At 33.4% G+C, this 17,234-nt stretch overlaps 3 protein-coding genes across 4 annotated transcripts in view; 1 reads left to right on the top strand and 2 right to left on the bottom strand.

Moving 5' to 3' along the window:
* Window positions 1-556, bottom strand: part of LOC105200634 (pre-mRNA-processing factor 19) — a 74,302-nt gene extending 73,746 nt beyond the window's left edge. The window contains exon 1 of the mRNA XM_011168273.3: window positions 421-556. Coding sequence (XP_011166575.1) covers window positions 421-439 — 19 coding nt within the window. The 5' untranslated portion in view covers window positions 440-556. The remainder of the gene's footprint in view (window positions 1-420) is intronic.
* A 5,239-nt stretch (window positions 557-5,795) lies between these two features.
* Window positions 5,796-8,701, bottom strand: LOC120359465. The gene is made up of 2 exons (XM_039456981.1): window positions 8,223-8,701; window positions 5,796-6,141 (listed from the first exon to the last, which is right to left on the bottom strand). Exons 1-2 carry the CDS (start codon window positions 8,516-8,518, stop codon window positions 6,081-6,083), a joined length of 357 nt encoding a protein of 118 aa, XP_039312915.1. The 5' UTR covers window positions 8,519-8,701; the 3' UTR covers window positions 5,796-6,080.
* A 3,249-nt stretch (window positions 8,702-11,950) lies between these two features.
* LOC113005188 (zinc finger protein 41) overlaps window positions 11,951-17,234 on the top strand; it is a 111,045-nt gene continuing 105,761 nt past the window's right edge. Inside the window, exons 1-2 of one of the 2 annotated variants that reach the window (XM_039457595.1) lie at window positions 11,951-12,136; window positions 12,224-12,556. In XM_039457595.1, coding sequence (XP_039313529.1) covers window positions 12,422-12,556 — 135 coding nt within the window. In that variant the 5' untranslated portion in view covers window positions 11,951-12,136; window positions 12,224-12,421. Of the gene's footprint in view, window positions 12,557-17,234 lie in introns of both variants that reach the window. The other variant, XM_039457594.1, reaches the window with a different exon arrangement.

The following is a 17,234-nucleotide window of genomic DNA, read 5'->3' as shown; positions in this document are numbered from 1 at the left end:
CTTTCTAGTCCTTCTAATATAACTGTTAACTATAATTTACAACAAAGTTGTATTCATAAAATATATTTCTTACAACTGTTTATTTCATAATTATATATTATTACTGTTACAACATAATTATGTTTATTATCAGTAAAGCGGTTTTTTGTTCGTTTGATTATCTAAGCTAGTGTCAAGAACCTCTTTGTCAAGTTCCCGACACTAGCTTAGGTTATATCATGCAAACAGTAAGCGGTAAAATATACGTAGGTTACGTTCGCCGACTTTGCCGATGTAAAATTTCTAAAATTTTTAACGATGAAATTTTGTTGTACATTATCATGAAAATTTGCATGGAAACTTAAACATCACACAAGAAGAATAAAAAAAAGCTAGCTTGATTATAAATAAAGTTTAATTTACGTTCTCAAGAATACTTACTCGCACAAGATAGCGCCATTTTCCTTCCTTTTCACTGCTTTTCACTTTCAAAGTTCAAAGCGTGGTGGGAGGTAGGAGGTAGGAGTAGACGGTGTCCTCAGGCTGCGTTCCGAAATTCACTGCCAGTACTGAAAATCTATAGTATACGTGACGTGAACTATAGATTTTCAGTACTTGCAGTGTATATCGGAACGCAGCCTCAAGCCTGCCGCAGACGATACGTTTTTTCTTACTGGATTTCTAACTGGATTTTCTTACTTGCTACCGTACGGGCAATGGTACTGGCAGTGCTACTGGCCGTGGCTTCACATGGTGTGAGTTTTCGTACGGGCTAAGCAACTGAAATTTGTTTCATAGAAGCGGCACGCTTAAATATGGATGAGATAGATGAGATGGATGAAATTATTGCAACAGTTGTACATTGTCGTAAAATTGCATTATTTTTAATTATTGAAAAATTGCGACAACGAAATAAATATCGCCGACGTTTATGGAGTCGACAGTCAATACATTCTTTAATGCCTCACTTTTACTGTGTTTATTATGGTAATTTGGTGTGTTTATCGCATATAAACATGGTGCTTGTTAGTAGGCCTCTATTAAACATAAAATACTTTCTTTGGATTATTTTGAAGTCTTTTCATTTCTGCACGATGTTATGTTTGCGAAGTGAATTCACGTTTGAACTTTGACAACACTTCGACAGTATAACCTGGTATAACCCAGTATAATCTATGGGTGTTTACGATAACTAATCGGATCTCGGATTGGATTGAATAATGGTACTCAACGTAGGTATAGAAAATTTCCCTAGGCTAATCGGATTGACGATTGCTGTCTCAAATGTAATCCGATTGATGACGAAAGCGTGAAGACCGAGAAGCATGCTTGAAAAGTCTCTTTATTTTTTTAAATAATAACACAAAAAATCAAAGATAAAGTTAAAAAGAATGATTTGAATTTAGATTTATTGTAATTTTTTTGTCTAAACATTGGATTTCGTTTAAATTTCTGTTTGTAAAAATTAATTAATCTATTCTAAAGTTTGTGGTTATATCGGAAACAAATCAAAGTTAATAAAACAATTATTAATTATTAGGTACATATTAAAGCATATAATATTTCAAGCATATCATATAGAATTCCTGTTTATTATAAACTCAGTAAAAATAACTTTGAAATTATTCAACTACATTATACATTAATCAATATTAATTTATATGTTAAAAATCAATAATGTCGCTGAAAATGTTTTTTTTATTCTTTTCCAGATCGTAAATAAACTTCAACTCCAAGAATAAATAAAAATTACTGGAAAATGGATTGACATGAAAAGGGCATTATTGAACATTATCAATTTGTGCTAACTTAAAATTTGTAAAATCTGCTATTCTTTGTTAGTTGTTCATTAGAGAGTAATAATATAAGAACGGAATATACATAAATAAAATTAAAATAATTGTATGCATATATGATGCGTGTATTACATTTTTATATTATTACTCTCTAATAAACAACTAATAAAGAAAAGTAGATTTTACAAATTTTAAGTTAGCACAAATTGATATTGTTCAATAATGCCCTCTTCATATAAATCCATTTTCCAGTAATTTTTATTTATTCATGGAATTGAAGTTTATTTACGATCTGGAAAAGAATAAAAAGAACATTTTTAGAAACATTATTGATTTTTAACATATAAATTAATATTGATTAATGTATAATATAGTTGAATAATTTCAAAGTTATGTTTACTAAGTTTATAATAAACAGGAATTCTATATGATATGCTTGAAATATTATATGCTTTAATATGTACCTAATAATTAATAATTGTTTTATTAATTTTGATTTGTTTATAACCACAAACTTTAGAATAGATTAATTAATTTTTACAAACAGAAATTTAAACGAAATCCAGTGTTTAGACAAAACAAATTACAATAAATCTAAATTCAAATCATTCTTTTTAACTTTATCTTTGATTTTTTGTGTTATTATTTAAAAAAATAAAGAGACTTACTTTTCAAGCATGCTTCTCGGTCTCCACGCTTTCGTCATCAATCGGATTACATTTGAGACAGCAATCGTCAATTCGATTAGCCTAGGGAAATTTTCTATACTTACGTTGAGTACCATTGTTCAATCCAATCCGAGATCCGATTAGTTATCGTAAACACCCTATAAGACTGCGTCCTGATTGGCTTTCACAATAAACCAGTACAGAATCACGTAAGAAAAATAGGACATGATCTATTACGAAAATCCAGTACGCGAGCCAGTAGCGTAGCCCGTAAGCTACCCATTTCCAGTACGGGAGCACGTAAAGCCCGTATCAGACTACGCATTGAAAATTGAAGATTGAAGATTAAAGATTGAGCTTTGGCCAATCAAAATAAAAGAAGTTAAAATTTCCTTGTTTTGATTGGTCAAATTTCAATCTTTAATCTTCAATCTCAATCTTTAATACGTAGTCTGATACGGGCTTAAGACTGCCAGTATAGGAGCACGTAAGCAATCCCGTAAGAAAAAACGTATCGTCTGCGGCAGGCTTCAGTTTGCAAGCATCTCTTTTTCATTAAAACTAGAGTCCCTAGAAGTAGAGAGTCTGGGGGTTAATCATGAAACTTTTTCCCTAGGGCGGAAACGTGAAAAGTGAAAATTTTTACCATTGAAGTTAATGGAGAAATTTTTCACTTTTCACGTTTCCGCCTTAGGGAAAAAGTTTCATGATCGACCCCCTGGACTAGAGTCCTATATAAAGAGAGAAGCGACATTGATGTCCGAAGCTCTGATTGGTAATCTGATTGATACTTGATTGGCTAAGCGAGCTGCCATATTGTGACCACAGCTGTTTGCAGAATGATACGAATGGTGTTTGAGGGTGCAGTCCCATGGAGCGTATCAGGCGTATCGCGGATTGCGCGTATCGAAAATCTGACCAATCGCGAACGTTCCGCTGCTTCCGCTGTTCTTGGTTCGCTGCCGTTCCGCCGAAGTTATTCTTTAGCGTATTCAATCGAGCGGATCAGAGCGGATTGAGGTTAACATAAAGAAAAATAGCAGTTTCTTGTAATTGATACAATTAAAACAATTATGAACAAAGGAAATATAAGTCCTGTGAGTAGCATATAGCATTTTAAAATATTATTTTTGTAATACTTATTAATTATAATATTTTAAGGTTAGTTTAGAATTTGACGAAGCATATTTTTGATTAGTCTACACTGATTATTTCAGTTTAATATAAATACGGATATAAATATTGTATTATGAATTGCAAATTACAAATTGCAAATTACAAATATTGGTCTGACCCAATATTTCCGTTTTCCTTTATTCGCAATTTTTCTCTCGTTTTTTAATGCTAAATAATAAAGCGCATAAAGATTAATAATTTTACGATGTATTTCATGCCTGGTAAAAACATCGTAATTTATTCGTTTTAAACGTTTTATTAATAAAGCAATTGAAAACAATATTGTTTTCGATTTCATTTTGCACCTGTTAAAAGTCAAATGTTTTATTTACTTATACTAAATAAATTAATAAATTAAATAAAATTCACTTTATATATACTGTGAATATTCTACTATTCTTCCGTCTGCTTTTGTTCCTACGGTCCCATGAAGCGGAATTCGCGTAAGCGGATCAGCGGTTCACCAATCACAAGACTGTTTGGATGAGAGAAATAACAAAATTCATTTCGTGATTGAGCATCCGCTTAATACGCTTACGCAAATTCCGCTTCATGGGACCGTAGGAACAAAACGTTCACGTACCGAAAGCAGCGGAACGTTCGCGATTGGTCAGATTTTCGATACGCGCAATCCGCGATACGCCTGGGCACGTATTATGCATTTGTTCGGAATCAATTCCGATCGGAATTATTCCGTTTTCCCTAGAAAACACAATAGAAATTTAGTGAGAAACGGAATAATTCCGATCGGAATCAATTCCGAACAAATGCGTAATACGTGCCCTGATACGCTCCATGGGACTGCACCCTGATGACGTTAAAGCCCGTATCAGACTACGTATTAAAGATTGAGATTGAAGATTAAAGATTGAAATTTGACCAATCAAAACAAGGAAATTTTAACTTCTTTTATTTTGATTGGCCAAAGCTCAATCTTTAATCTTCAATCTTCAATTTTCAATGCGTAGTCTGATACGGGCTTAAAGCGGTCCCAAAATGGCGGTGGAGGACTCAATTGGATACTGAAGGTTGTGATGGGGGTTCGATGTCGCTTCTCTCTTTATATAGGACTCTAGTCTGGACATCTCAGGGTTCCACGTGATTGGATGCACGTGATTGTGCACCTAAAATGGCAGCACCAATACGAATCCCTGTTTAATCTTCTTTAGCCAATGCGATAACAGCATACACACGTTCAAGTGCACACGATGATAAACATACACACACATAAAGCTGACGTTATTAGATGCGTCTTTGAACACGGAACTATAACAAGAGCTGAGAACATGATTGGTTCTTACTTGTGGATCCAACCAATTACGTTTGCCGCTCGATGAGCAAGGCTACATTCCAAAAACCATCAAAGAAAAAGTGTCGCAACTATGGCTGTGTTCCGTTTTTACTGGCAGTACTGAAAATTTATAGTTCACGTCACATATACTATACATTTTCAGTACTGGCAGTTAATATCGGAACACAACCTATAATGAACATGACTGTACAGTCGTGTTCATTATAGTTGCGACACTTTTTCTTAGATGCGTTTCTGAACGCGCAACTATAACAAGAGCTGAGAACATGATTGGTTCTTACTTGTGGATCCAGCCAATTACGTTCACCGCTCGATGAGCAAAACAACATTCCAAAAACCATCGAAGAAAAAGTGTCGCAACTATAATGAACACGACTGTACACCCAAGGACTTTGATTCTGTCCATGGGGAAATTTTCCAAACTGAGAAGTCGCTATCTTTCTACATACTTACAGTTCATGATTAACGCAACGACCAATAAGCTCTAGTCATTTTATTAATCATGAACTGCGAGTATGTAGAAAGTGGTGACTTCTCAGTTTGGAAAATTTCCCCATGGACAGAATCAAAGTCCTTGGGTGTACACCCAATATACAATATATATTTATATATTTATATATTATATTTACATATTTATATTTTAATATTTACAATTACTTTTAATATATAAAAATTCATAATTTGTATTTCCAAATATAACAATATAATAAACAATATTTAATTAAAAATTATATGCTATAAAATTATATAAATATATTATAAAAATATATAACTTATCTAACCCTGTTTGTTACGATATTTATAAATATTATTACAATATTTTTGTTCGCTTTTTGTTTGTTAATTATAAAATATAATCCACGTTTTACATATTGAGAGTTTATGTTTATTTTATCATATATAGAAAAAAACTGCAAATGAAAATTATGAAAATGAAGGAAGCATTTAGAAAATTCAAAAAGGAAACGAAGAGAAGAGAAAAATACAAGATGGAGCAGCATACACGAAAGGTTCATAGTAAAGTTTTTACACCGGGCCAGATCCAAATCTTATTGAATCCTACTCAAAAACGTGTGGTTTGGTCATCAGAAGGTATTGCAAATGCAATATCGTTACGATGTGTAAGCCCAAAAACGTACCGATACTTGCTTAATGTGCAGAAATTTCCACTCCCTGGTCTGTCGACACTTCGCAAGTGGGCAAACAACGTCTATATAAAACAAGGTGTATTAACTCCAATCTTGCATTGTATGAACATTGTAACAAACCGCCTTTCCGCCCCCCCCCCCTCGGACCGTCCACCGTCCAGGCTGTCCGGCCGAACAACCGCCGGACAGCAAAAACGCGGCGCATAGCGCCAATAAGACACGCAAACACCGGCGTAGCGCGCGTTGACGCATCCGCACGTGAGATCTACGTAGCAGATCTCCGCGCGCACGCGCTCGACCGGAGTGGCGACCGCCGGACCGATCTCGAGCGGCGGGGAGACCCCCCACCGATTCCGTACCGTTCCGTACCCCCGCACCGTCCCTGCCCACGAGATTCGGGTATATAAGCGCCGCCGCTCCGAGAGTCGAGCGCATGGTGGAAGTAACATGGTGTGTGCAGTTTGCAAGCATCTCTCTCTAATTCTTTGCCCTCTCGCTTGTTTTCTGACCGTTCAGACCCCAGGTGTACCAATCTTATTTAACTCCACAAAGTTGTTACAACTGAATGTAGTTGTCTTCGTTGCACGCATATCATGTTGTATTCTCTCGGTCTTTTTTTTATCGCATACGTGAATATCGTATGAGAGCCTCGAACAGGAGGAAGAGTGTGATTTGCATGTAAGTAATATTTTTTAATATTTTACAATAATTGAAGAAGTTTGTTCATATATTAACATAAATTAAACTGGAAAGGCTTCAAATAAAATTACATAAAATTCAATGACATGACTCTTTAAAGGTCTCTTTCAATATATAAAAAAAAACAAATACAAAAATTTAATTTTAAAGAATTCTCAGTTAATTATCTCCCAAATTAGTTCGATCCGCCATAAGGCCGCGAACTGCACTATATATAGTGCTTTTCCTAGATTTCCTTCAGCTCCGCTTGAAAAGTCGCGATTTTTTTACTCAATCCGCATAAAATGCCGCGAGTAATGTATAAAATTCTTAAAATCGTTCCGCTTGAAAAGCCGCGATCGTTTTACTAGATCCGCACAAAATGCCGCGAGTAAATGTAAAATTGATATTTTACAAACTTTGATTAATTTTTGTGGAAGTTTGACTAGTATAAGTTGCTTATCTATCACGAAAGTCGATGCAGTCTTGTTGAGATAATAACACTCTAAAGGAAGCAGGATCAATTTTTCTTTAAAAATTTTCGCAAATCGTTGACTAAGTCACCAAAAGTTGGTCTATGTTTATTTTTTTTGCAAAAATTATGTTTTTGTTGCGGAAATAATTTTTTCATTTTTTTATTTTTTCTCCTTTCATCATTTTTTAAGTATTGCTTCTTATTTATTTTACGATGCACCGACGCACCATCTTCACTAAATTTCACATAAAATCTCTCAAATTACGTACTTCTCTCGAAATCACGCGTACTACAAACGATACAAACTGCAATTCTTTCAGAGAAAAGGACACAACGAACATATAGCAGAGTGCGACAAAGATGCAATCATAACAGTTGTAGTAACCTGATATTATCAAACATTTAATTTTTCGAAGTTGGTACACCTGGGGTCTGAGCGGTATCCGAAGCGAAAAAGGGGCGTGGTTTGCGGATTTTGCACACACCATGTAATACTTCCACCCAGAGTTGCCGCTGATGCGCCGATTTGCAGCACACCGCTGCCAGAAAGAACAGCACTCGCTAGCACCCGTTAGCACTTTCTCCCCACTTATCGGCCTGCGTCGAGCAGCCGAGGCACCGAGTGGGGACTCCTTCTGTCTCTTTCTCTCTCTCGAGCGGTCTCTCTCCTTCTCGACCTAGCATGAGCCAAAAGCTGTGCCTGTAATACGAGAGAAAGAGAACGTTCGAGTCAGAAGAGGATAGGTCGAGAAGAAGAGAGACCGCTCGAGAGAGAAAAAGACAGAAGAAGTTCCCACTCGGCGCCTCGGCTGCTCGACGCAGGCCGATAAGTGGGGAGAAAGTGCCAACGGGTGCTAGCGAGTGCTGTTCTTTCTGGCAGCGGTGTGCTGCAAATCGGCGCATCAGCGGCAACTCTGCTTCCACCATGGTCGAGCGGTCTTCTTCTCCGTCCGCTCTCCTGTCCGTAGAAGAAGCCCTCCTAGTGCTCACAGGGAGTTAAGCGCCTTAGCTTCCGCCAAGAAGTCTTGGCAAGAGCCGTCCGCCTTCCTGAAACCGCCGATTAACGGGCTCAAGTCCACCTTGGGCTCCACCAGAGGATCCTGGTAGTCGGCAATTCCCGATCCGCCGTCCCCGCTTGGGTATCGACTCACGACCTGGGGTGTAAAGTTCCACGCCTCTACCAAGAGTTCTTGGCGTGAGTCGATCACCACCGCCGAACATCGCGGTATTAATCGCTTCGCGTCGGGAATCGCGATCCGCGTACAGCCGCACCGCACGCGCGTCATCTACGGCCGTGGCCGCGGCCTTCGGCAAGGCCACGGTCTGCGCGCGTCAACAAACGATTCCGAGTTCCCGGAAACCTCGGCGCAGGAATTCTGCGAACCGAGCCGTGTACAGTCGTTTTCATTATAGTTGCGACACTTTTTTTTGGATGCATTTCTGAACGCGCAACTATAACGAGAGATGAGAACGACTGCAGTTGTGGAGGTTAGCGCGAAATGTCAAACATTGATATACAAGGTGTCACAAAGAAAATTTGGGCACCTTGGAGGAAATATAAGATAAGTATACTCGCAAATATTTTTCAAATAGAGTTTATAAAAAAATATTCGCACATTTTTCGTATAGGATCGGCTTTGGTCTAATTGAGCTTTATATATTCGTCATTACAGCAACGATGAGCTGAGATGCTTAGATGTAGTTAGATAAATTATAACTACAATAAATATAAAAAATTAAAATTTTAAATATTTGTTACAGTTATAATTATAATTTATTTAACTACATCTAAGCATCTCAGATCATCGTTGTTGTAACAACGAATTTATAAAGCTCAATTAGACCAAAGTCGATACGGAAAATGTGTTATTTATTAATTAAAGCTAACTTTTTCTTATTTTTAGAAGAAGTAGAAGATACAAGGATGATATTGAAAGAAAGGTAAATAAGATTTTAGTTCAATTACGTAAGACGTAAGAAAAATTTTGTAATAAATATACAATTTATTATTTGCATAGGTATCACTTTCTGGTCCATTGATGCAACAAGCACGCAACATTTTGAAACAGATGGATGGTAAAGTGATGAAGAATGAATTTGATATTCAAATTCTTGATTTATTGGCGAGTTCTTGGCCAGACAGACCACCAGTTGAGAAAAGCTGGAACTATTGAAGGTAATATTATTTTAAAGTATGCGGCTCTTTATATTTTATTATAATATTTATCTATTGCATTATTTCTTAAAAGGATATGAAGACTGGTTTATTAGAAGAAGGGAAAGCTATCTTACTCACGAAAATGTCTTTGGAAGAAGGGAAGCCAGATCCTGTCACATAGAGGATAAAATATTCGTTGCACCACCGAACTTATGACAAGTGATTTATTTATTCCAATTATGTTTGTACCCATTGCTTGTGCGACAGCATTGAAAATATTACATTCTCCATGGAGGTAAAAAATGATTATTTCAGTGTAATTTTTAGCTTTATATATGTATACATAAATCTTTTCCATAACAATAACTGTATTACGTCCATTTGGTATTAAATCTCGCACATTGTTGAAGCCAAATTAATTCACCTAGAAACAACGCATGTATTAAGTTAGAAAAAAAAAAATATATATATATATATATTTATATATTTATATATATTTATATATATATTTATATATATATAATTTATATTTTTTTATTATATATATTATATATATATATATATATATATATATATATATATATATATATATATTTTTTTTTTTCTAACTTAATACATGCGTTGTTTCTAGGTGAATTAATTTGGCTTCAACAATGTGCGAGATTTAATACCAAATGGACGTAATACAGTTATTGTTATGGAAAAGATTTATGTATACATATATAAAGCTAAAAATTACACTGAAATAATCATTTTTTACCTCCATGGAGAATGTAATATTTTCAATGCTGTCGCACAAGCAATGGGTACAAACATAATTGGAATAAATAAATCACTTGTCATAAGTTCGGTGGTGCAACGAATATTTTATCCTCTATGTGACAGGATCTGGCTTCCCTTCTTCCAAAGACATTTTCGTGAGTAAGATAGCTTTCCCTTCTTCTAATAAACCAGTCTTCATATCCTTTTAAGAAATAATGCAATAGATAAATATTATAATAAAATATAAAGAGCCGCATACTTTAAAATAATATTACCTTCAATAGTTCCAGCTTTTCTCAACTGGTGGTCTGTCTGGCCAAGAACTCGCCAATAAATCAAGAATTTGAATATCAAATTCATTCTTCATCACTTTACCATCCATCTGTTTCAAAATGTTGCGTGCTTGTTGCATCAATGGACCAGAAAGTGATACCTATGCAAATAATAAATTGTATATTTATTACAAAATTTTTCTTACGTCTTACGTAATTGAACTAAAATCTTATTTACCTTTCTTTCAATATCATCCTTGTATCTTCTACTTCTTCTAAAAATAAGAAAAAGTTAGCTTTAATTAATAAATAACACATTTTCCGTATCGACTTTGGTCTAATTGAGCTTTATAAATTCGTTGTTACAACAACGATGATCTAAGATGCTTAGATGTAGTTAAATAAATTATAATTATACCTGTAACAAATATTTAAAATTTTAATTTTTTATATTTATTGTAGTTATAATTTATTTAACTACATCTAAGCATCTCAGCTCATCGTTGCTGTAATGACGAATATATAAAGCTCAATTAGACCAAAGCCGATCCTATACGAAAAATGTGCGAATATTTTTTTATAAACTCTATTTGAAAAATATTTGCGAGTATACTTATCTTATATTTCCTCCAAGGTGCCCAAATTTTCTTTGTGACACCTTGTATATCAACGTTTGACATTTCGCGCTAACCTCCGCAATTACAGTCGTTCTCATCTCTCGTTATAGTTGCGCGTTCAGAAATGCATCTAAAAAAAAGTGTCGCAACTATAATGGCTGTGTTCCGTTTTTACTGGCAGTACTGAAAATTTATAGTTCACGTCACATATACTATACATTTTCAGTACTGGCAGTTAATATCGGAACACAGCCAATGAAAGCGACTAGTACACCCAAGGACTTTGATTCTGTCCATAGGGAAATTTTCCAAACTGAGAAGTCACCACTTTCTATATACTCGCAGTTTATGATTAATGAAACTACTAGAGCTTATTGGTCGTTACGTTAATCATGAACTGTAAGTATGTAGAAAAATAGCGACTTTTTAGTTTAGAAAATTTCCCCATGGACAGAATCAAAGTCCTTGGGTGTACATACATATTGTACAATCGGCTGAGCACAAGGTCTAACTTAACTCAGGCAATACGATACAGCGTTGAGTTGTCATAAATCATAAAGGTACTAGAGAGAGTTACGCCCAACATTTTTCGGCCCTAGTGGAACCCAACTCAACTTGCTGTTTGTTTTCTGTTTCTGAACTCCCTGAATTAGTGTGCACTTAAAATAAAATAGATATATATTTGAAAGTTAGTAAAAGCAAGAAGGAACGTTCCAGTGCAGTCTAGTGCAGGAATAGAAAACAAGCCTTTGGATTATCGTAAACACCCAATGAGTGCGGAACATTTCTCCGTTTAGTTACATGGTCGCCAACTTTAAAAAAAAAATAAGCCAAACCGTTCGGAATATACCGTTTGTTTTCTGTTTCTGAACTCCCTGAATTAGTGTGCACGTAAAATGAAATAGATATATATTTGAAAGTTAGTGAAAGCAAGAAGGAATGTTTCAGTGCAGTCTAGTGCGGGAATAGAAAACAAGCCTATACCCCTTTTAATTCATTGTTGATGATTGGTCAATGCTTTGAATGTGACGCGACACGAGTAGTCTGGCCCGAACTTGATTATTCTCCGAGATTCTTTCATGCTTGGTTGTCACAGTAAGTAGTAACGTCAGTGTAGTCATCTCCATTTTCACCCCTTCCTTGCGAGTAGTTTCATATTTCATGCGTATTCTGTCGTCACAGACCAAAAAGTATTATCGTCTCTTCCAAAAAAGAAAAAAGAAAGTGACGGACACATTTGTAAAGAAAAAAGTGAAGGAAGAATCGTCGCTTATGCGGTGGCGTCGACACAAACATCGAAACGGGGCGAGTGTAGATTCTCACTTGCAATAGTTCAGCGTATATGTAAGCGAGCGTGCGCTCGTTGACGAGTATACAAGAATGGATGTTGAAGAGGGGGAGGCGAAAATGTGCAGGCTCTGCGGTCAGTACGAAAGAATCTACATTGATGTTTTTGGTGAAGAAGGCATCAAGCGCTACCTTGGTATCAAGATTCACCGGAAAATCAACATCCTGGTGAGTTAGATTTGCATTTTTGCTCTCGATGCTTTGTCCCCACGCTTCCTTTCTTTCTCGGATATGAGGTTAGAAAAGAGATGACTGAGTGAAAGAAAAGTAAACGCTCTTTTGACGCTTTTTTTTTCGACTACTTTTCCTTTTTTGAAACAGCATGAAAATATGTATCAAATAAGCTTCTTGCTTATTTGTAGTTTTTGTATTGTGTTTCATGTTAATGCGTACACAAAACTCTTTCAAAATCAAGAATAGATACTTTTGGTTTAGATAAAAAACACGATACCTAACCTAACCCTAACCATAATATTGGTTAACAATGAAAATCTTACATTAAAACAGTTCTTATTAATTTTATCTTAAAACTGAAATTTTGTAGTAGAACAAATATGTTAAAATTGAATTTTAGCTCTAATTTTTATGGTACATTAGTCATAAGTGTCGATACAGTGGTCAACCATTGAGATGTAAAAATTTACAGAGAAAGTTGTGCTATATATTTCAAGATTACATATATGTGGATTTCAGTATTTATATTACATCTACAAATCATTTTTATCAGAATTAGACATTTAACCATAAAATATAAATCTACATTACGTGTATACACAATTATATTTTACTCGTCATCCATATAAACAATAATGAATTATAGACAGGATTGGCAAAGTCCAGTAAGTGAAAAAAACTATGATAAATTCTAGATTTTACTGTTCCAGATTTTATTTCATAAACTGGCAAATTAGAATAAACTGACAAATACTATAGAAATGACTATTGAATACTAAAATTATATTTATATGCTTTATATGAAATAAATTTTGCTATAATTAATAAATTACTAATTATTTGTCACGAATAATATGAACAAAATTTGTTAGAAGACACACACAAAGATACTGCATTGGTTTGTTTTTAATCCTATTGTTCTGATAATAACAATAAGCAATAATATATTGTGAAATATTAGTCTCGTGACTGCAACAACAGGTTTTTTTACATTGCATGCTCCAAGAGCACTTGGATCACTTATTATCAATCACAACATTAGTTTGAATGTATTGGAGCGCTTTTGAGTGAGTAGGAGTATGTTGGAGCATGCAATGCGAACAAATCTAAAATTTTAAAAAATGTTAAAAGGTTATAAGACAAAGGCGTAATAACAAATAAATTAATAGATTAAGGTAATCAGAAGATCAAGAATCAAGTGGAAGTGTCACAAAAATCTAAACAAAGATGTTCAAGGATAAAGTTTTTCATTTATTTTATTGTTCTTAGAAAAGTCCAGGTTTTTTGCTAATTTTTTTTCAGAATACTAGTTTTTTTTACTACTGTCATGAACTTTATGTTGAGATTTGCCAACTTTGATTATAGAAGATTCAGATTTTATCAGAAATAGTGAAAATTTTATTTTTTATTAAAAAAATATATATATTTTTATTTTAAATATTACATTTTATACAACAAATTAAATAGAGATAAGCTATGGCGTTTATAGCAAGATCTTCGAGATGAAATAATATTTCATGTGTGCACAGATTGATATAAATTGAAACATTTCAATTCATATCAATTTGCACACCATTACTTTCGGTTTTAAACACAGTTCTTGAAAATGAAGCTATAATTAAATTGAAAATTAATTTAATAATACAGATGCTAACTTACATTTCTAAAATTTTCCTATCCAGAAGAAAGTGAAAAATTTGTTGCAAAAAATATTATCTCAACCAAGGTTTAAACCTGGATCCCCTAACTATCTGGGATGGGGTGTGTTTTCAGTTTGATCACTGAGGCACTAATTATAGTTATATTTTATTTTCAAGAAATGGGTTTGAAATTGAATGTAACGCGCGCAATTTGAGAACTGAATTGAAATATATTAAATATTATTTTAGCACTAAGATCTTGCTATGACCATCATGACCTATCTATTTAATTTGTTGTATACAAGTCACGGTCTTGAATCTATATGATTATATATTTTAATTTTATCAATACACTAAAGTCAGATTAACTTTTGTTACTTAATGTTTTTTATATTGTGCTATTCAATTTAGAATTACATTGCTTGTATTATCTACATGAAAAAATTTGTGTAAGTAAACATAAATGTAAACAATGTAAATAATCTATAACTATATGTAATCTTGAAATTTACAGCATAACTTTGATTTTTATACAGACAATGTAAGCAATATAATTATAAATTGAATAACACAATATAGAAAAAATTAATTAAGATTGTTAATATATTTGATTTCAGTGGATTGACAATAAAAATATATTACATACAAAAGGTACCTGAGCTGAGTAAGGCCTAGCATTACCTCTATTAAGTTATACCTCTCATCAAAAGTCGAGTTTTTACCCAGTTAAAAATTTAGTGCTATTTAGGTACTAATTTATTACCGCAGTCTGAATTTTGATGCTTAAACCGTTTAGCAGGAAATTTGGTAAAAATTTGGGGGTGTGCTCTATTAAGTTGGACCTCTTCCATATTAGAAAATATTATACAGTGGTTATAAACAAAAAACAATTTGTACACTAGAATTTAGTGCTAATTTAGTGCTTTAAGGAATCACTAAAATAAATTAAAAATGTATACTTGTTTAAAAAATAGCACTATGTATGTTGCTTAACGCTGCACCACCACCAGACAACTACACTTACAGAACTTCCAACTTCATACTTTTGCGGCACTAAAATAACATAGAAAACACAAGTAATCGAAATATAACAAGATTCAAATTTGTTGCTAACGTAATAACAATTTTTTATTTCGACCGCTAACGCATAAGGTACTTGAGCTGAATAAGGCCCAGTACTAAATAAGGCCCACTTTTCAATTTACCATTTAAAAACCCGTTTTATGTTTAAAACGAGTTAAAATATATGCTTAAAAGATGTCATAGGAAATAGATAAAGACTAAATAGGAAATTAATACCGGAGGCAACACGTTTATTCAGTGCAACAAAAGCTTGTAGCAAAGTGGGTAAATCAGTCGTTTTTATAAAAATGTGTTGTAAATTTAATAAATATACATTATTTTATGGTTTATTACAACATATTACAATATTATTCAATTTTCTAACTATAGAAAAAAACAAATATGTACATTAATTTTTTGGAATAAATATACTTTTTTATAAATAATGTATTAATAAATAAGGCCCACTTGTACATTTATTGTTATAGCTATTGTCATTTGTTTATTATATGTGTGGCTTGCAACAGAGAATAACAATTTTCAATGATACTATCTTTCCATAAGCTAAAATTGCACTAAAATAGCCAGAATTTCTTATAGTTAAAATATTAATTATAGACAAAATTAAAAATAATTGTGATGTTTTACTAGTAAAATAGATTTTAAAGGATTTCGTATTTGTGATTAATAATCATTTTAACAGTGAGTTGGAAAATAATACTTAATTTATTTGTTATTTTCAATTTATTTTTAATTTGGGCCTTATTAAAAGCACAAGAATTTAATAAGGCCCAATGTCAGAGTTTAAAAACATTTCTTTTCTGTCTATTGAAAAATGTTTTTTATAGAAGATAATTTTATTTTGGCGAGTGATTGAAATAAACATTTTATTCTCATTTAGTTTATTTTAATATCTTTGTAAATAGAATTTATAAAAAATAAAATAAGTTAGGTGGGCCTTATTCGGCTCGAGTACCTTACAATCTGTTATTAGATCGTCAAAGAATTTGGTGCTTGCACAATTTTTATACTATAATAATTCTTAGATTGTAACTTTTTGAAAATATGTGTAATTAGTTTATGTGCGGAGTGCGTGTGCTGCGCTCTAACATTATTTGTCGAATTATTTTCAACAAGTTGCAATTAGCACTAAATTCGAAGTTTCTATATTTCAATAGTAGAATGTCTAGGCGTATTTTAATATAAGTATTTTGCGAGCATAAAATTCTTTGATCTGATAACGGATTTTAGAGTACTGCGCTCTTCGTGCATAAATTAGTTGTTTACACCAAGTTAAAGTTAGCATTAAAGGAAGCCTTTATGTTTCGATAGTATAATGTCTAAGAATTACTTTAGTATAAAAATTTTGCGAGTATCAAATGTTTGACGATCTAATAACGGATCTTATGCGCCAGCTATTGAGATGAATTGATAATTATTATTGTGTTAGCAACAGATTTAAATCCTGTTATATTTCGATTATTTGTATTTTCTAAACGTACAAATATGAAATTTTTTAAGTTGTGAGTGTCCGTGGCAGTGATGCAGCACTGACAAAGGGAGGCAGCGACCAATGCATCATTGATTTTAATAAAAGTTTGGGTGTGTAGTATTCACTCACATATTTACTGTAGTAAATGCGTGAATGAATACTACACACCCGTAAAATTTTATTAAAATCGGTGATGTACTGGTCGCGGCCTCTTCTTGTGAGTACATAGTGCTATTTGTTTAAACAAGCACATATATTTAATTTATTTTAGCGGATCCTTAGAGCACTAAATTAGCATTAAATTCTATTTTACTTGTTTTTTGTAACCACTACATATATTTTTTTTTTGGTAGAGGGGTCCGGCTTTGTGAACTTGACACCCGACTTGCAGCAATAATTTTTTTTTTTTTTTTTTTTAAAGATTTTTGTATGTAGTTGAATGTAGTAAAACTGATTTTGTTTGTAGTAATAAAAAAAT

This window comes from Solenopsis invicta, chromosome 14 (genome assembly GCF_016802725.1).
Source record: "Solenopsis invicta isolate M01_SB chromosome 14, UNIL_Sinv_3.0, whole genome shotgun sequence".
NCBI lineage: Eukaryota > Metazoa > Arthropoda > Insecta > Hymenoptera > Formicidae > Solenopsis > Solenopsis invicta.
Note: the sequence above shows the minus strand (reverse complement) of the source record. Positions and strands in the feature narration are given on the sequence as shown.

Excerpts from the sequence above, each read along its gene's own strand:
- LOC120359465 (XM_039456981.1), bottom strand. The coding sequence starts at position 8,518 with ATGACGCGCGTGCGGTGCGGCTGTACGCGGATCGCGATTCCCGACGCG. Across the intron at positions 6,142-8,222 it reads GCTAAGGCGCTTAACTCCCT|ACGTTGTTTGCCCACTTGCG; the intron begins GTGAGCACTAGG and ends TGTTTTATATAG.